Source organism: Lutra lutra, chromosome 14, assembly GCF_902655055.1.
Source record: "Lutra lutra chromosome 14, mLutLut1.2, whole genome shotgun sequence".
Lineage (NCBI taxonomy): Eukaryota > Metazoa > Chordata > Mammalia > Carnivora > Mustelidae > Lutra > Lutra lutra.
The window spans coordinates 12,920,005-12,939,666 of record NC_062291.1 but is presented as its reverse complement, the minus strand read 5'-3'; the positions used below and the strand labels follow the sequence as shown (position 1 = coordinate 12,939,666).

Below are 19,662 nucleotides of genomic sequence, written 5' to 3'. Positions count from 1 at the left end.
GCCTCAGCTCCAAAGATGCTAGCTCAGCGGGCTTTGGATTATGACCCAGGAATCTGCCCACTTACCATGAGCCCCCAGTGATGTTGACCTGTGTGGCCTGTGCCTTGAGGTACACTGGCCTAAGGGCTGAGAGCTGGGCTTGGAACCAAGGTAAAGTTGCTCCTCTCCCACTGGTAGGACCACTCAGTTCCTCCATCTGTCTGTCAAAAGGCAGTAAGAACACCAACTCCGTAGGGTTGTCGTTAGATAAAATAAGGTCTTAATATAAGTTAGGACATGCCAACTCTTATTTGTCGTATTACTATTATTAGCTCCAGCCACAGGGCCAGAGAAGACGAGGGAAGAGGGAAAGCTTGGATTTTCGGGGCCAAGCAAGCATCAAGTCTTGGGTAGGTCTACAGTAAGATGTTGCAGAGACAGAGACAGAGACAGACAAGAGATGGACAGACACCCCTCGCTTGAAGGACAGCCAGTGGTTGCTGACCCCCACTCAGACTTTCCCACACAAGGGATAAGCGGAACCCAGCTGGGGGACTGCAGAGGACACTGAAGAGCCCGGGCAGAAAAGTGCTTTGAGACTAAGGCCCCTATGAGTAGGGAAGGTGTTTCTGTGCCTCTTTGTACCTCCCAAGCCAAAATGGGGAAAAGAGGAGTTGGAGTGGACAGCTCCTCTGTATAATGCTATTCAGGGAACAATTTCTGTTCCTTCACCTGTGAAAGGGACATGATAATGATATCGTGCCCACCTCGTTCAGAAGAACACACAAGGGAGGAGATGTATAAAGACCCTTGTGTGGTGGGCCTTAGAGAGTCCTGCTGACCTTCCCATCCCTTCTCAGGTGACTCTCTCTGTAGTTACGGATCAGGAGAAGGGAAACTGAAGTCCGGATGCATCATGAGATTTTAGAGCAGCATTTCTTGTTCTTTTAAGAATCTGTTTCCCCTAAAAGACTTAAAGTCAGACTTTCTTTTAATACCCATACGGATGGGCACAGCTTGCAATGGTTCGACTTCAGATTTTTCAACTTTATGATGGTGTGAAAACAAAAGGCATTCAGTAGAAACTGTACTTCGAATCTGAATTTCGATCTTTCCCCCAGGCTAGCACTGTGTGGTAGATACCGTCTCCTGAGGCTGGGCGGGAGCTGCGAACACAGATCCCAACCAAGGTCAACGACAGACACACTTCCCACTATTTCGAATCCGTCTTTCACTGCACAGTAGTTCATAGATTACACAAGATATCCAGCACTTGTCTTTTTATAAAATGGGCTTTGTGCCAGGTGGTTTTGCCCAACGGGAGGCTAGTGTCAGTGTTTGGAGCGCATCTGAGGGCAGCTGGGTTCATCTAACCATGTTCCATTTAATGTTCCATTAAAATGCATTTTGACTCGCAATATTTCCAACTCAGGTTGGGTTTGTGGGGATGTAACCCATTGCAATTTGAGGGAAATCTGTATATTTATTGTTGCATATGTTTCATATATATTATAATCATCCACCTGTATCTCTGATACCCAGAGTTACTGTTCTGTTTTCACTCATCAGGCTCCCAGTACTGAGGTTTTAAGACAGCAAAGTAATGTAATGATGGGAAAGTTGTGAGCTCAGGGTGGCTTATCCTACTGATACACTTTCATCCATGTTTCCATTTACTTCGTGTGTATTTTCAAATTGTTTCCACTGACAGCATTTGCTCCGAACTTGCCAGGTTAGTGTGAACGAGCCAGGCCTAGCCGTGTCGTGTCCCAGGATCCACCACCAGGGGGAGCCACTGGCCCACCTACAAAAGGAGGTGAGCCACAGGGGGCCCAGGAGAGGCCAAGACTGCAGGTGACCAGTAACATATTTCAGATTTATTAAAAAACACGTAGGTAACAAGTCAGAGCTTTGGTTAGGAATGATTTGGAAAAGAATTGAAGGCATTACTCCACATAACATTCACAGTTGTGTGCCAGAGACAGAGAGCAAGGGCGTGTTTTAGAAGCATTTGCGGTGGACGATGGAGGGCCCGGCCTCGTCGTATTCCTGTTTGCTGATCCACATCTGCTGGAAGGTGGACAAGGAGGCCAGGATGGAGCCGCCGATCCAGACAGAGTACTTGCGCTCCGGAGGGGCGATGATCTGTTGGCCGGGATGAGAAAGAAGGGCCGTTAGAGCACTAGGACAGGGCCGGGCATCCCCCCAGGGTCCAGACTGGGTGGACCTCGCTGGAGTTCCGTGGACAGCGGGGACAGTCTTGGCCGTCGGATGCCTGGCCCTAACCCCACCCTAAGCCAAGGGAGGCAACCAATGAATTTAGACTCTGCCTCCTTCCACCTCTAAGTCTACTGAGATGCACTGTTTCACACTGGGGGTGCTCAGGGTCCCCTGTTGGATGACATTTCCCTGGGGTAGGTCCCAGTAAGTTGCCCTGCCTGGCTCTCCCTGCTACCCAGGACTGACATGCAGGCCATGCTAATGTTCCTTAAATAACTGAATGGTTTAGAAGCAGAAAGAAATTACTCAGGATAGGGGTCCCTTCTACCTGCAGGAACCCCAAAACATAGCTATGGTGGAGCAAATTCCCAACGCCACTCCTGACTGGAATACTTGGGTACAGACAAATATGGACACTTGGGCAAAAAGACAAGGTATTTCCGAAACCACGGTGAAAAGGTTTAATTCCTGTCTATTCCCCAAGCTCTGTTTGAACGTGTATTTTTCTTTTTTTAAAAAAGATTCTATTTATTTATTTGACAGAGAGAGACACAGCAAAAGAGGGAACACAAGCTGGGGAGTGGGAGAGGGAGAAGCAGGCTCCTCGCTGAGCAGGGAGCCTGATGTGGGTTTTGAACCCAGGACTCTGGGATCATGACCTGAGCTGAAGGCAGATGCTTAAAGATGGAGCCACCCAGGTCCCCCGAACATGTATTTTTCAGACAAGTAGCTGATATTTACTGAGCACGTACTATGTGCTTAACATGATGCTAAGCGTTTTATACATATTACCTCAAACCAGTTTAGAGAGTGTTGAATTAGCCCCATATTACACATGGGGAAACAGAGTCTGAGAGAGGTTTAAGTAACTGACATTAGGTCACACTGGTTGTGCTCCCATCAGACCCAATATTCAAACCTGGACCTCTCCCAGGTGTGGTTTTGTTTTGTTTCGTTTTGTTTTAGAAACAACCTTATCCTGTGGGGGTAATTCTAGATGGACAGAAAGGTGACAAATACAGTGCAGAGTTCCTATAACCACCACCATCCAGTTTGAGTTTTCCCTGAAGTCATCACCTTACGGCCCCAGATTTTTTAACGGGTTTTCTCTCCCCCCACGGGAGTCACAAGTTCCGCATTCTTGTTATTCAAGAAGCTAGGTTTGGGTAAGCAGGAACCCGCCAGCTCTGGTCGCGTAACACACCCCCACCTGGGCAGGCTTTGTCAGTGCGTTCACTGACCAGAGCTGGTTGCATGTCTCTCCTCCCTGCCACCCCATGTGGGAGTAAGGGGGAGACAGCTGATCAGAGGAGCATCCAAGAAACACCAACCTTGGGAAAGAGTCTCTCCTCTCACCATACGGTCTTTCAGAGCCTGCAGTGCAGGCAGAGAACTCCGGTCTATCTATCTCTCTGTTACCTGCAAACCCTTTTCAAAAAATGACAAGGGAGTGCAAGTAACAGAGAATGTGTCTGAATACTTCCCATATGTGTGGTCTGCACACAAGTGTCCTCTCTTCTGCTCCCTTGGACATGGGTTAGAGAGTCCCAGCATGGCTTCTGACTTCAGAGCGGGAAAACAGCTTTGGAGAAGTCTCTAGGCACCTGTCAGTTTGCCTCCAAAGAACTGTCTGTTTCATCTCTGAGTTCCCATGACTAGGAGTGCACACACATAATAGAAGGGTCTTTGGTGGCTCGGGGACTGAACTTGGTCATCCTGGAGGGATTCTGCACTTCTGAGCACCTAGATCAAAAGGCCAGACAGAGAGCCGGAGATCCGATTCTAATTCTTGGCCACAGAGCTGCGATCAGGGTTGGCAGTGGAAAAAGAGCACATGGGATAGAATCTACAACATTTAAACCTCTTCGGAAACAGGTCCGGCTCGTCTGATTTTTGGTAATGTTCTGTGTGTGAGATGTACGATTTCTGTGATGGGGAAAATGACGCAATGTATATTTTTAAGAGGTACGATGGAAATCATCTAGACTTACTGTTGGAATCGTTTCACAATACAGGCAAATATTGAATTAAGGTTGTACACCTGAAACTAATATAACGTTACGTGTGAGTTATATCTTAATAAAAAAATAAAGGCATAGGCCCATGTGGGGAGCTCTGTTGAACTTCACTCCTGAAAGTCACTGATGGCCAAGGATGATTATAGGTGAAATTTTGTGCCAAATAATTTAGCTTCTCTGATGAACTGGACTGATTTACACCCTATAAAGGGTGGAACTTGTGGATGTGGACCCACTGCTTAACCTTGGAAACCATGAGCACACGTGAGTACAACGTGGCCTCCGAGAGCCTGTCGAGTCTGGTGATGGGTTGGCATCACAGCCGGCAGCTGTGGCCCCGACCCTGAACCTTACCTTGATCTTCATGGTGCTGGGGGCCAGCGCCGTGATCTCCTTCTGCATGCGGTCAGCAATGCCAGGGTACATGGTGGTGCCCCCTGAGAGGACGTTGTTAGCATAGAGGTCCTTCCTGATGTCAATGTCACACTTCATGATACTGTTGTAGGTGGTTTCATGGATGCCAGCGGACTCCATCCCTGCAAAGGAGACACAGGTCATGATCCTTGCAGGGGTGGAGGACAAAACCCAGCGCAGACTGGAAAAGCAGCGTGAGCGGCTGGAGGGTCTTAGGCTGGACAGAAGCTAGGCAGGCAGCGCGGTGTGGGCACCGCCTGTCCTGATGGTCTCCACGCTCTCCCACCTCTGGTCTAGTGGGGAAGCCTTGCCACGGCGCCTCCGGGGGGCAAGGGCTACAATATCACTTCGCTGGGGGGCAGAGCCTTAGGCTCCCCGCAGGAGGTTCCTACAGAGCCAGCGAGAGAAGCTGTAGCTCGGGACAACCCCAAGTCTCTCATTGCCAGCGCCCCTCAAAGCTGAAGGGTGCCGAAGCCCAGGGAGGTGCTTCATCCGACCCAAGCCCGGGCTCACCCCTCCAAGAGCCCACCCTCTGTAAACAACCAGGCTAACCTTTGTCCAAGGTCAGTGCTAATGCAGGAACAAGCTCTTGGGTTTCCTCTCCCCACCCCCGCACTCCTTCCACAGTCTCAGCATTCAGCCTATCCTTCCCACCCATCCATGGCTCCTGTGTCCTCAGCACAGGGAGCATCTGACTTTTTTCACCATACCCCCCACACCAAGGAGGCTTTGGGCTTGACTACAGCATAGACCATGTTGGCTTAGAAACAAAACTCCTTTCCTGGCCTTCTGCTCTCCCTAGAAATCAGACACTCTCTTCCTTGCCCTGGTTTAGAAATGCATTTGGTCTTGTGGCCCCTGGCCCTCGTGCCTACATGCAGAAGGGGGCTGAGAGCCAGGAGCTGGCTGGATTCGGGGGGCTAGGGTTCTCCCCGCCGCTGCCCAGGGAGGGGACGCTGAAGCCTACCGATGAAGGAGGGCTGGAACAGGGTCTCTGGGCAGCGGAAGCGCTCGTTCCCAATGGTGATCACCTGCCCGTCGGGCAGCTCGTAGCTCTTCTCAAGGGAAGAGGACGACGCAGCTGTGGCCATCTCGTTTTCGAAGTCCAGAGCCACGTAGCACAGCTTCTCCTTGATGTCGCGCACGATCTCGCGCTCGGCTGGCAAAGCGCAAACATACAGGTTTGCGACAGGCGGTGAAAACCCCCCCGCCTCCCTTCAGCATCGCCCCTAATATGGGTGCCTTCAAAAACGTGCGTAAATTCGATCTGCAACCCCAAATCCATGATGGCAATTAAACTACAGGCCCACGAGGGAGCCCCTTCTGTCCCTAACAGAGGGGAAAATACTGTCTGGAAAACATGACGGGAAGAAAAGGAGCTAGCTACAGGCGTCCTTCTGCATGATACATGTGGGACTTTTTTTCATGATTAACTATTCACTCTCTGTTACGCTTGTCGTACAATAGTTCATTATATGGGGTTTTCAGTTGTCCAAGAAGTCTCATGCTTTGAGGCCCCCATGGTTTTCTTTCTTTTTTTTTTTTTTTAATTTTTATCTATTTATTTGACAGATCACAAGTAGGCAGAGAGGCAGGCAGAGAGAGAGGAGGAAGCAGGCTCCCCACTGAGCAGAGAGCCCGATGCGGGGCTTGATCCCAGGACCCTGGGATCATGACCTGAGCTGAAGGCAGAGGCTTTAACCCACTAAGCCACCCAGGAGCCCAGAGGCCCCCACGGTTTTCAAAAAGCTCCAGAGACCCATGCTGACCAGCCCATGTAGGTCCCAGGTCACACCACTGGTATATTCATTTCCTTCCAGAAGGAGACAGGCCCTGGCTCAGGCCCGGTCCTGGCCCAGGGGGCTCCGTGGTGCACAGCGAGGGGGGGGGGGGTGGGGGCAGCAAGTACTCCCCGGATTCCTGCAGGCTGAACTTCTAACCTGTTGGTTCCACCTAGGCCCCCCGGAGCCTTTTGGAGATCACCTGGGGTTCTTTGTAGGGAGCAGAAGAGCAACGTAGGAAGGAATTCAACTCCCTACCCCAGAAACTTTAACATCCATAGGGCTCAAGCTCGGGGTCTATAATAAACCTCAGGTATGTCCAGACACGGAAATGTGTGGACACCACCAGATCGCTGGGGGGAGGGCAGGCAGCCAGGACCATGGGCATCGAGGACGCCGCTGGCGGATGCAGACAGGCGGCAGGTGCTTGGAAGCCGAAGACCCCTGAACAGCTTGCTGCTGGGCTGGTCTTCAGACTAGGTAACGATTACCGGCTTACTGACCTACAGATGCGGAATTACTCAGTGCCGGGAATTCCGCGTGCTTGGTGTCATTCAATATGACAATCGTGTGAGGGGTGACTCCCTCCCCATTCTACAGATGAGGAGACTGTGGTTTGGTGAGGTTGGGTCACCTTGCTGGTGAGTGGCAGGACCCTCCCCTGGCCCTCCCCTGGTGTCTCCAAGAGCAACACCCTGGGCCCCTGGCAAACACTGCCCGATGTTGTCCCCTGTCTCTGCCTTCTCAGTGTCCTACTTGTGAACGGAGGAGGTTAAAAAAATGTCCAAGTGATAGGCCCCCACTTATATGTCCTCCTAGAGGTTCTCACTGTTCCTCTCGAGGAAACCGTCTCATCACTTAGCGCGAAAAAGGGGCTGTGCCTGGTTCGGGCATTGAAATCAAGCCTTGCCACCCACATGGTCTCCTCCCATCGCCTCCGTGGATGGTCCCCAGGGTCCTGGATGTCACTGTGAAGAGACGTGGCCCCTTCGCCCCCCGGCCCTCACCCCTGCCCGCCTCACCTGTCGTCACGAAGGAGTAGCCACGCTCGGTCAGGATCTTCATGAGGTAGTCAGTGAGGTCGCGGCCGGCCAGGTCCAGACGCATGATGGCGTGTGGCAGGGCGTAGCCCTCATAGATGGGCACGTTGTGGGTGACCCCGTCTCCGGAGTCCAGCACGATGCCTGGGGAACAAATGGGCACAAAGAAAGTCGCCATGGCAGCAGGTGTGTTGGTGGGGGCAGGCACCTGGGTGAGCAGAAGGGAGTTTCTGAGTCTCTGATTTGAAGAGAAGAGAGAAAGCATGTGACAGCATGGTACGAGCAGGACAGGGCTGGGGGAAGATAGAGAAAGAGCAGGAAGAGAGAGAGAAAGGCCTGCTGGAAATAGAGCTCGAGGGCTTATTTTTTAAGGTGGGAAGAAGGCCTTTCTCAGGGCCCGGATTAGCCCTGTCCAGTCTAGCTACCCACCCCACCCCAAGTCCATCCAAACTCCATGTTTATAACCGTCAAAGCCCATCATGGACGGTGGACCCAATCCAGGCTCCCACCTACCGGTCGTGCGGCCAGATGCGTAGAGGGACAGTACTGCCTGGATAGCCACATACATGGCCGGGACGTTGAAAGTCTCAAACATAATCTGCAAAGCAAGCCAAAGAGCTACATTAGGGATGTGACCAGTCTTGGCAAGAATGGTCAAGAGAGCGCCCCCTGCAGGTAGGCTCGGAACACAGCCGTACCCGCCTGGCTCAGGGCAGAGGGCACGGTGCCCTGAGTGTGCAGGGAGGGAGAGGGGCGGTGCACACCCGGGAGGGGTGGGGGTACACAGGGGCTGGCCCTGGCTCCCACGAGACCTTGGAGAGCTTGCCAGCCTATCAGCTGACCGCTGCAGGCATCCTTCCTGGTGTCTCAACTGTACACGGAGGAGTTTGGACTAGGCGAGCTCCAGTGTGAGCAACCTAGGACGGACTAATGATACTAAAGCCAAAGACAAAGAAAAGATGACTTTCAGAAGGACACCTTGGACCAGAAGCCCCGACCGGTTGGGAACAAGCCCAGTTCCGTGAATTGTCTGAGGTTCCTGTTCCGTCTGTTCCACTTTCTCATGGAGTTGCTGGGTCAATGTCAGCCTGAGAATCCAAGACCACTTTGGCTTCAACGGAAGGGACCTTGATCCTGGAAGACGAGACACGCCCCCTGGAAGTGGAGGACCCTATATGAAGGCCAGTGCCTCAGTTCATGCAGTCTAGGGACAAGACCAGAGCCGCTGCAGGTCACAGCTGAGAAGGTGATGCACACAGAGATGCCCATGGGCCTCCCCTTCTCCACCTGCCAAACCCTGCCTGGTCTATCCGCCAGAACATCTCATGTCGTTTGCTAGACAGCCATGATTCCCAACTGTTCTTCCACCCCCACACCATTCCCAGGGACAAGAACACCCATCAGAAATGACAGCTCTCCACGTGGATGGACTCCCAGGGGCACAGGTGTCCCCCTGCAGAGAATGACCGCCCATGTGTTGGTGTAAGTGCCAAGAGCTCTTCTGAGGAAAAGGTCCTGAGTATATACGTTTATTGATCCCAAAAGATCCCAAGTCTGTTCCAGGCTCTGCTGCTTTGAGCTATATGACCTTGCGGTAGTCACCCCTTGTACGTGATCCTTGAATTGCTCGTTTATGTAATCAAATATCTCATTATATGACCACTTCTCTAACTCTTCATTTAAAGATTACAAACTGCTTCACCTTGTTCAGTTTTAAAGAGACAATGCAGGTGAAATGCTTAACCCAGAGCTTCAGTAGAGCAAGCGTTAAGCTTACATTGGATGCTTCTGTTTGGTAGCTCATCCAAACTGGAAGCCTTGTCTGCCTGGTGGAATGGGTGATCTCCCTACCCTAAGGTCTCTGAGCATCACACAAGTCATAATAATGAGAGTAAAAACTATTATTGTTGAACATATCTTGTATCAGGCACTGCCAAGCACATCTGACATTTTGCCCCATTATTCTTCACATCAACACTTTGAAAAATAATAGTACTAGTCTTATTCCCGAGACACATGGACAAGGAGGCCAGGAATCCAAGAAATTAAGGGGATTCATTAAGCTCGTGAAGCTGAGAAGCAACAGATTCCCGCTGGATGTTAACCCACATTTTGAAATGATTTCTCCTTCCAGGTTTGTAACCTAACACACCCAGCCTTTTCCATTACATATTCTAATTTCCTATTGCTTCTGGAGTCAAGGGGCTGTTCCTGCCCTAAGGGAGTGAGTAACATCATGATGTTTCTGTCCTTGGGAATCCCCAGGTTCCTGGGAAGTTGTTGGTCTGTGAGGAGACTGCTGGGCTGGGCCCCCTCTCTGCTCTCCTGCCCCACACCTTTCGAACAGGACTTGACCCAAACCCCAGAGTGCTAGATCCTGGAGTGGCTCTTTACCTGGGTCATCTTCTCCCGGTTGGCCTTGGGGTTCAGGGGCGCCTCGGTGAGTAGGGTTGGATGCTCCTCAGGGGCAACACGAAGCTCATTGTAGAAGGAATGGTGCCAGATCTAGCGGGGGCCGAGGAGAAACACAATGAGGTGATGTTGTGGGGGGCTGCGGACCCCCAAAAAGGGACCAGAATGAGCTACATGAAACTAGGACCAAATCGTACGTTACAAGCACTCACCAAATGTCCATGTTTTTACTGACACAGACACTGAAGCTCAAAGACTGCGAGTAACTTACCCAAGGATTCACCTCGAGGAAGTGACTCAGCAAAAACCCAGACCCAGGTCAGGGGGGCGGGACGGCGTAGTGGCTAAGGGCACAGGCCCAAGCGTCAAATCCAGGTTCAAATCCCAGCTCAACCACTACTTGGTGGTGCAAGCTAAGGCAAATTTTAACCCTTCTCAGCTCATCTCACCGTCGGTAATATGAAAATAACTTGTCTGTCTTGGTGAGAACCCTAGAGTTACTATTCACTCCAGTGCCTGGCCCAGAATGAATATTATCATTATTACTCAACTATACCTTTGTTTAAAGTCCTCACTATGGCCAGTGTGGAGCTTGAACTCACCATCCCGACATCAGGAGTCTCACACTCTTTGGGCTGAGCCAGCCGGGCGCCAACTATATCTTTTCCCCTATGACCACTTCAGTTAATATTCCTGGGAAAATGATTTAGTTTCACAAGTAAATGAGTGAATGAGTGAATGAGTAAACGAGTGAATGCGTGAACGGATGAATGAAACTGACCTGAAAAATCTAGGTACCATTTTTAATACTTCTTGGGAAATTTCCCTCCACAACATATCCTAAGAAGACAGGTGTCCCTGTCTGTGTCTCCACACCCGCCGTCCCCCTCTCTGGTCTCCAGGGCTGGGAGAAGCCTGCCCTTGTGGACACGCTCTGGGCCTTCCATTTGTGGGCAGATATCTGACCTTCAGATGCTTTGAAAAAAGCCTGTGTCCACTGATAGCTCATTCGTGTGAGGTACTTTGGACATGAGTGTGTTTGCCTTGTGGTTGAACGTCCTCGATGCCAAGAAGAACAGACCATTGTAAAAAGGGCTAAATTAATTCTTTTTAAGGGCCCAAAAAGTCTTTGCTAGCACTGGGAATATGAGATTCATCCAGAACTGACACAAAACAAAACAAAACAGGAACTGCTTGCCAAAGTTTTTATAAATTGACAAAAGCCAAACTGACTTTAAAGAATCTTTATCTTGTCCCAGTGTCTTTGGTTCTGAAGTTGTGGTTTCTAGAAAGGAAAAAAGGTTCTTGAAAGTTGTACTCCTTTGATGGGATAAAAGTAGCAGAGTGTTCAAGAAATCCCACAAGTCATGTTATATGCTGCGGTTACGCCGAAATGTCATTGAGAAAACAACCAACCAACCCCTCCCCTCGGCAAGCCTCTCTCCCAACCTCACTTTAAATTTCAGTTTTATAAATGATTAAATGCTTTATTCCTCCCAATTCTCTCAGTGCGTACATTCTGAGATGTTGCTATCTCCATGGAGAAACTCTCAGAGTGTTTCCTACTGTCATTAATACCTTCTCCTCCGTGCAAACTGCAGCCGTAACCAAATCCGGCATCTCCGAGAAAGCAAACCTAATGAAATCCTGTTGTAGGGAAGTAGAGTCCTTGGCATTTTTACTGATAAATTCTCGCAATACTATTTTCTTTTAAACTGGTGAGATTGTGTGTGTGTGTGTGTGTGTGTGTGTGTGTGTGTGTGCATGAGTTTGTGAGTGTGTGTGTGCATGCGTGTGTGTGTGTAGGGAACTGACAAATAAAAGTCCAGATATTGTGATTCTAATATTTTGCTACATTAAAAAAAATTAGTGTCATTTTCCCATTAGCCTGTCTGCTTTTTCTCCAATCACTTGTTTCTATGATGCCTAATAATAAACATTAAAATCCTAGGATTTGGGGCACTGGGTGGCTTGGTCAGTTAAGTATCTGACTCTTGATTTCAGCTCAGGTCATGATCTTAGGGTCGGGAGATGGAGCCCTGCACTTGGAGCCTACTAAAGATTCTCTCTCCCGCCCCCACCTTCCCTCCCCACCCTCATTCACCACCCCCTCAATCTTAAAAAAAATAAATAAATCCAAGGATTTAACTCTTCCCACAAACTCTTTTATATTAAATTGGGAGATAAAGCATTCACTTAATGCAACACAGAGAGGTACTTTCTAAAATATTTAAAAATTTGTGTCTGTTGCTTGAGCTTCAGTATAATGGTCCCGGGAACATTCAGCAATGTACCAAATGTGCAATGTCATGACTCCCGCTTCTAGAGCGAAAACTAAAACACTTAAAAGAAACAGTTCAGGGTGATTGGTGAAAAGCTTTCCAGCGTGGGCCGTCGGCCGGGCAGAGCTGCTCTGGCTCCTCTCCTCCACTGGGAGGCACAGCCTTCTCGAGGCTGGTGAGAGCAGGGAGGGCGGGGTTGGGGAGGGTGGGAGGGGAGGTGATTCTCCTGGCTGCCCTCCCTGGGAGGGTAATCCAGTTGACTGAGCCAACAGACTGTTAATTCCTACCACTGGCAAAGGACTACTGCTCTCCTCTGCAGAACCCTCTCCCTCTAATTAGTTTATAAACCTTGTTAGGCAGGGAATTTTTTTTTTTTCAAAGAAGCATTTCAGGATTTTTTTTTCCCCCAACCGTAGCAAAATCTTTTGAACCAGGGCCATGGAAATTATGCATCCTGAGGGCTCGACCTACAGAAAAGTTCCCGGTACCTTTTCCATGTCGTCCCAGTTGGTGATGATGCCATGCTCTATGGGGTACTTCAAGGTCAGGATTCCCCTTTTGCTCTGTGCTTCGTCACCCACGTAGCTGTCCTTTTGTCCCATTCCCACCATCACTCCCTATAAAGATTCAACACAGCCTGAGTCAGCCTCCCCCAGAACTTGCAAACTGATTCCGATCCAATCACGAAGGGTTAAATCATTGCGAGAGGAAGTTCTCTTTTAGTTCCAGCAACTTGATATTCTGTGTCTGGTCACTCTGCTCTTAAACAACATCCCTCAGCTGATTGGCAACAGACCTGATCCATCTCCAAACAGCAGAAGGCCTTGTGGGTTAAGCAACTTTACACTATATATTCTTATCTCCTCTGTTTCTTAATGAGCTCTGTTAGGGCAGACACTGTCCTTGTCTTGTTCACCATTAGAACAAATTTCCCAGCAAGTATTTATCGCTCAGGAATTACTTGTGAAATGAATGCATGAAATTTTACATGTTAGTTAGAGGGCACTTTGCCTCTTGTTAACCCTTGAACCTATACTGTTAAAGCGGTCACCCACGGAAGAGATGTGAATATTTTCTAACCATTATAAGCAAAAGCATTATATTGACAAACGAGAGCTTGGTGCTTGATTTCTAATGGATAAATCCGTACCAATCAACATTAAGATGCTTGCCTAAATTAGTCGGAAGTATATTTTTAATCATTTAAGTGCAGCTTAAAAAAAAAAACCAAGAGGAAGGACATTGTCATTGCTGGGATTTTAAATGGCACCGGAGTGCTTGTTTCAGAATTGCAAAAACAGTTGTTGCTATTAGAGCCATAAATAGCGGTTTGTACGGATATCTCCATTGCACGCAGTTCAACAAAGAGACAGATTTCAGATTTCATTCATGGGACGTGGCTATTATTATTATTCGTACGACTATATGCCAAACTGAGAGCCACGGAGATTAGTCAGACAGGCTCCACAAGCAGCGACATTGCTGATGCAGGAGACTTTCTAAGATGAAAGGTGGCGGCCCCCAACATTTTGTTTACACATAATGTTCTATAAAATTATCATGTGGCTGTCCACGGATGTGCCACCAACCCCTAAGATATGTAAAATTGCACTTGACAGCAAAGCCTCCTTTCGTCTAATATCAAGATCTTTGAGAGGGAGTGACCTAGGCGTTTATTTTAATCTTCCAAAGAGGGGCTGTGGTTTGCATTCTTAGGTAATTCACAGTATTTCTCATGATGATAATGATCGTACTGAGACAAAAAGGAATGTGAGAAAAGGTTAACTTTATGTCCGATAGATACCCACCAGATAATCTGTCTACATGGTCTATGAAATTCGTACTTATTCCTAGACATCAATCGTCAGAGGTCTGTTTTTAACAAGGTTACATCATTTCTGGAGAGACCATAAGAGACAGTCTGGGGATACTCACAGACACACAGAAATAGAGCGACCTAACCTATCGCCTCGTTTCTCTCTATACCAATCAGAATTTGTTTTATTGAATACATTTGATGGACAACGTTGTGCAAGCTTAAGGTGCACCCCTGTTATCTTGATACATTTATATCTTGTAATGGGACTGTCAATGTAGCGATATTTATCACATTCCATAATTGTAGTACGGTATTACTTACCTGGTGTCTGGGGCGTCCCACGATGGATGGGAAAACAGCCCTGGGAGCATCGTCCCCAGCAAAGCCGGCCTTACAGAGCCCAGAGCCATTGTCACACACCAGGGCGGTGCTGTCCTCCTCTTCACACATTTTGATGGAGCTGCTTCACAGGGTCCTATGGGAACAGGGATGAAGCCCACCCAGCTGTTATCCAGTGATCGTGGCACTTAACTGACCACTCCTACTCTGTACACCTAGAGCGCACACCACAGGCCCTTATCACAGCATTCATTTCAAAGTACTTTAATTAGACTGAACGCTTTTTATAAGCCACAATTCAGAAGCCCATGTTCATACAACTGACCTCCAACACTGTGCCTGGCTTATCACGTGTGCTCAGAAGCACTTTAAAGAATGACCAAGCAGGGGGCACCTGGATGGCTTAGTGGGTTAAGTGCTGCCTTTGGCTCGGGTCATGATCTTGGGGTCCTGGAGTGAGCCACACATTAGGCTCCCTGTTCAGCAGGGTATCTCCTTCTCCCTCTGCCCTTCCCCCTGCTTGTGCTCTCTCTCTCTGTCTGGCTCTCTTTCTCTCTCTCTCTCAAATGAATATATAAAATCTTTAAAAAAAAAAAAAAAAAAAGAATGACCAAGCAAGTGGATGAATGAACAAGTGTAGAGCACAGATGGGGAGTATCAGACTAGGAGACCAGATCTTCACGCAGATAAGTGACTTATCATATGTTAAAGAAGTTTCTGGAATTTGCTGTCTGTACCAACCCAAACACATTTCTCTGGATAGATTATCACGTTAAAATATTTTCTTGAGGGGCGCCGGGGTGGCTCAGTGGGTTAAAGCCTCTATCTTCGGCTCAGGTCATGATCTCAGGGTCCTGGGATGGAGCCCCACATTGGGCTCTCTGCTCAGCAGGGAGCCTGCTTCCTCCTCTCTCTCTGCCTGCCTCTCTGCCTACTTGTGATCTCTGTCAAATAAATAAATAAAATATTAAAAAAAATATTTTCTTGACAAGGTAGATTCTGAGGGGTGGGCGGCATGGGAAAATCTGGAAATGCTGAGAAGTTGAAATGTTAAATGTAAAATGTTGAAAAGGGAAATCTCTTCTGGGTCCCAAGAACTGTTGTTTTACCTTTGGAAAAACATTAGAGCCAATTGAAACTTTCAAAGAAAGTGCTTTAAATTTTAGGGGCCACAGTTATTCTCCATTAATAAAAATCATAGCTAACTTAAACATCCATGTGAGGGAAAGTCTAAGAAATTGCACATCGGGTAGTAGGATACCCTGCTGCCATTAGGAAAGACAAAGGACAGGAAAAAGTATATTTCATGTAAAAATAATTGATTAGAGAAAATAACATCGTATGATCCTATTTTAAAAATGTATTTTTATGCATTGAAAAAAGATTAATTATATTTACGAAGACATTGATGGGTATTACTTTAAAAAGTGATTTTTTAAAAAGATTTTACTTATTTATTTGAGAGAGAGACAGTAAGAGAGAGCACGAGAGAGGAGAAGATCAGAGGGGGAAGCAGACTCCCTGTGGAGCTGGGAGCCCAATGGCGGGACTCGATCCCAGTACTCCGGGAGCATGACCGAAGCAGAAGGCAGTCACTCAACCAAGTGAGCCACCCAGGCACCCCTTTGTAGGTGTTTTTAATGATCTTCCCTGGGCCCTGTCATATTTTCTAAGCTGAGCATGCCTTCTCTGGTAATAAAACAATATGTTTAATATCCTACTCCTATGCTTGGATCCTATCACCAAATTTGAAAAGTTGAAGCAAAAGTAGCAACTTTATAGATTTGGGAAATTGAAGGTTTGTTAGAGAGACCGTTTTCACTCACTGCCCTCATTTCCATTAATGAGAAAATACAGAGGAAATGTTTTGCTCAAGGGCACTGGAGGCAGAGCTGAATCCAAGATCAGGTCCCTTTGGCTAGCCCCTTAACTTTCAGTTTAGATGCCTTCCATTTTTCCAAGCAGACTTAGGTGGACATATCTTGTAAAAAGAGGGACACCCACAGTTGTCTGCTCCAGTTTGAGATTTTAAGATTTCAAGCTGAGGAGGATTTTTGTAAGTTGGTGAGCTCACTACAAACCCAGAACCAGATATGAAAGGCAATTCTTCTAAGGAAATTTCTAGGGTGTGAGAAAAGAAAAATAACACCACCAAAAAAACGTTTTGCAAACAAACAAACAAACAAACAAAAATCAAAAACAACAACGACAACAACAACAACAACAACAAAAATGCTTTGTAATTGAGTTCTTCTAGATCATCCCCAGGAAATCAATGCTGTATCTTTCCAGATGCGCTGTAACCCTTTGCAAAGAGTGTGAACCTCAGCTGAGGCCACGCATTTTACAATCTGGATCAGATACTGTTCTCTCCGACTGACAAACAAGGAAATCAAGACTTGATGAATTGAAGTGACCTGTCCAGGTTCCCAACACTGGTGAAGTTAGGACCACGGAGATAACAGAGCATGATGATTACGGGCTTGGGCTCTGCAGTCAGACCACCCGGGTTTGAGTCCGGACTCCACCCCTCAGAAGCTCTGTGACTTAGTAAATTATTTAATATCTGTCAATCACAGTTTTCTTCTCTGTAAGATAGCAAGAATATCAGTCCATGCTATACAGGGTTCTTATGATGGGGGGTTAGGTTTTTTTTATAGAAAGCACTGAAAATAATTTGTAGTGGCATACACATTATGAGTTCTCAATAAATGTTCAAGTTATGATGATTAGTATAATTATATAATTATCCTCATTATCCAGATCTCTGTATCTCTAGTCTTGGCTTGCTTTCCATACTGCCTCCAGGCATAGCGTGGAGAGCCTTGACCTGTGGAGTCCACTTGTCAGAATGGAGAATGAAACAGATCAACGGCTCGCTCTTTCCCTCTATCCCTTCCCTTCCCAGACTGGATTCCGACTGGATTCCCTTCCCAGACTGGATTCCAACTTCCCAACTGGATTCCATTCGGCATTTACGTGATCAGGCTTCCGACCTTGCAGAGTAAGAAGCTGGAGAAGTGAGAAAGGCAGAGGAGACAAGACTGAAAGGGCAGTAAGAGTCAGAGGCATACGGTAGAGCCAGCCCGCTCCAAGAGGCAGGCTCCCCCGGGGATGCGTTAAGTAGACTTTCCAAACCAAAAGAGTTGAAGACGCGATGAATTATGTGGCAGTAGGACACTCTGAAAACGTGACGAGAGGATGTCCTTATTACGTCTCTTCTTGGCCAGGCAGGCTTGAAGGGAGTGTTTGGATAATACTGCAGAGTACTATCCTCCAGTGTCAGAACACATGCAGGGAAAAAAAAAAAACTCAAAATTCAGTAAATATGTTTTTATTTGGCAAAAAAAAAGTCCACAAGGGATTTTCTAATCTCTCGGATGAGCACTGTCATTGGAGAAGAATTCTCTGAGTCCCAGGAAAGAAGCTGGCTCAGTGATTTACAGCCCTTATCTATAACCTGAATGAGCAGCTCAATTTGGAGCAAAGCATTTCCTAATTAGGTAAAACACACTCGAGTGTCTGCTTTTGGAACTGCCCCCTGGCCAGGAGGGTTGCTCCAACTGTTTTCTCGGGCATCTTGCGCCAAAAATGAGTAGTTAAGGCGGGGCCGGGCGGTGGGGGAGTGGAGAACACTGCAGTTCCCAGCTCATCCCTCTTGAAATGCAAACCATATTTAGTCAAGGATCACAAAATGGAAGGAAAAGCTCAGTGTGAAAACCCCAGTCCGGGCTGAAGCAGCCAAGCCCTGATTTACAGAGAAGTTGGAAGTTCAGCCTGGGGGAGGCAGGGCTGGCTCTGCAGTCTTGCCTGCCTCACCCGGGGAGACAGAAATGCAAAGCCGACTTCCCATAGGCTGAGACCAGAGCAGCTCTCATCTGCACGCCACTGTGCTCCCTCCCTCTTTACTCACAGAGAAAGATGCAGCGGGTTTCCTGCTGCACTTGGCTGCAAATGACCAATGGACCATGCAATGCACATTCCGAGGCATAAATTCACAGACATTCTCAAGAGATGTGCCTTTCCTACAGCAGACACTACCAATCAGAGCCTAGGAACCCAGAAGCAAACACGCAGAGTCAACATCAAAGACCAGGCAAGCAGGCTCTCTGTTCACTTCTAAAACCCACTTCCAGGCACCCTCGCTGCACACACAAAAAAACACAGTCCAGTGAGAAGTCCCCATACCAAACCTAACCGCAAACAAATGCTGGAGTTTCCAGCGTCCAAAAATAAATAAACGTGTGATTTACTGGAAATCACTAGTCTGCGTCTCTGAAACGCCTGCGAGATCTGGGCTGCTGATTTAGCATGTAGACATCCTCCAGGTGACACACGGATTCCGTCTCATCTCCCTTTTGCCCTCCTCCCCCACACCCAACAGCACCTTCGCTTTGTTTTTCAAGTTGAATAACTAGCGACTAAGAGCTCCAATCATTTCTCTACTGCCGTGCTCATTCAGGAATTTCAGAGCGTGCCAGCCCAACCCGATCTCCGGCGATGACGTCTGGTCGCACTGAGTAATATCAGAGCTGCTGGGATCTGGAAGTCACATCCCTGGGTCGGTGCCACTTACCCTGATGAGGCTCGGCTGGGCTCCTCCACTCCGGGTGGTGTTTGGGGAGGCTGAACGCTGAAGGGTTATATAGCCCCTTGGCCTGCTTCCCTCCCACTGGCTTCCCAAACAAGGAACAAAGACAGACTTGGGCCCAGCGTTAGGGCTAACACAACCATATAGGGACCTCAGCACAAAACTCTCTAATCTGGGTGGCCGGAGGTCTGGGTCTCTTCCACCGCATTCCACTGCTCTGCTCAAGGAGCGGGAGGCAGCTCAGCTGCCAGAGGGAGATAAACACCCCAAGCCTCCAGAGCCACTCCTGGGATGTCCAGAGACACTGAGCTCCTTGTGTGATGGGGCAGACGCAGGCCGGGCCTCACGTTCCTGTTCTCCCACTGGCATTCAGGGCATTTCTGAATGACCTGAGCACGGAGAGGAGTGGCCTCAAGAAGTAGGCACTTTAAAAAAAAAAAAACTCCTCTACGAAGGTGGCCTGCAATGGAGACATTGCTTCAAATGATCCTAAGTAGAGAGAAAGAGAGAGACGTGATTTGACGGCCGTCATGCTGTTTCTGAGTCGAGTCCGTGTGTGGTGTTAATGGAACTAGAAATTGAAGTGCAGACAGGGTTGACGGGCCCCTGTTTCCCAGAGGAGCCTGGGACTCAGCATGACCTTGATCACTTAGTCCTTTGGCACATCGCAAATGCCCATCAACTGTGACCAAGGGATTTAGCAGAATGATGACGGGCCACTTTTGACCAGAGTCCATGCCGCCCCTTGTCCCAGAAACATTTTGGGA

The 19,662-nt window shown here is 48.2% G+C and overlaps 1 protein-coding gene across 1 annotated transcript; it reads right to left on the bottom strand.

The window, feature by feature from the left end:
- Positions 1 to 1,834: 1,834 nt before the first annotated feature.
- Positions 1,835 to 19,016, bottom strand: ACTA2 (actin alpha 2, smooth muscle). The gene is made up of 9 exons (XM_047702199.1): positions 18,881 to 19,016; positions 14,287 to 14,440; positions 12,635 to 12,763; positions 9,847 to 9,957; positions 7,966 to 8,050; positions 7,435 to 7,596; positions 5,599 to 5,790; positions 4,572 to 4,753; positions 1,835 to 2,124 (listed from the first exon to the last, which is right to left on the bottom strand). Exons 2-9 carry the CDS (start codon positions 14,413 to 14,415, stop codon positions 1,981 to 1,983), a joined length of 1,134 nt encoding a protein of 377 aa, XP_047558155.1. The 5' UTR covers positions 14,416 to 14,440; positions 18,881 to 19,016; the 3' UTR covers positions 1,835 to 1,980.
- Between the last annotated feature and the right edge of the window lie 646 nt (positions 19,017 to 19,662).

Excerpts from the sequence above, each read along its gene's own strand:
- ACTA2 (XM_047702199.1), bottom strand. The coding sequence starts at position 14,415 with ATGTGTGAAGAGGAGGACAGCACCGCCCTGGTGTGTGACAATGGCTCT. Across the intron at positions 9,958-12,634 it reads ACTGGGACGACATGGAAAAG|ATCTGGCACCATTCCTTCTA; the intron begins GTACCGGGAACT and ends GGCCCCCGCTAG. Across the intron at positions 2,125-4,571 it reads CCAGCACCATGAAGATCAAG|ATCATCGCCCCTCCGGAGCG; the intron begins GTAAGGTTCAGG and ends CCCGGCCAACAG.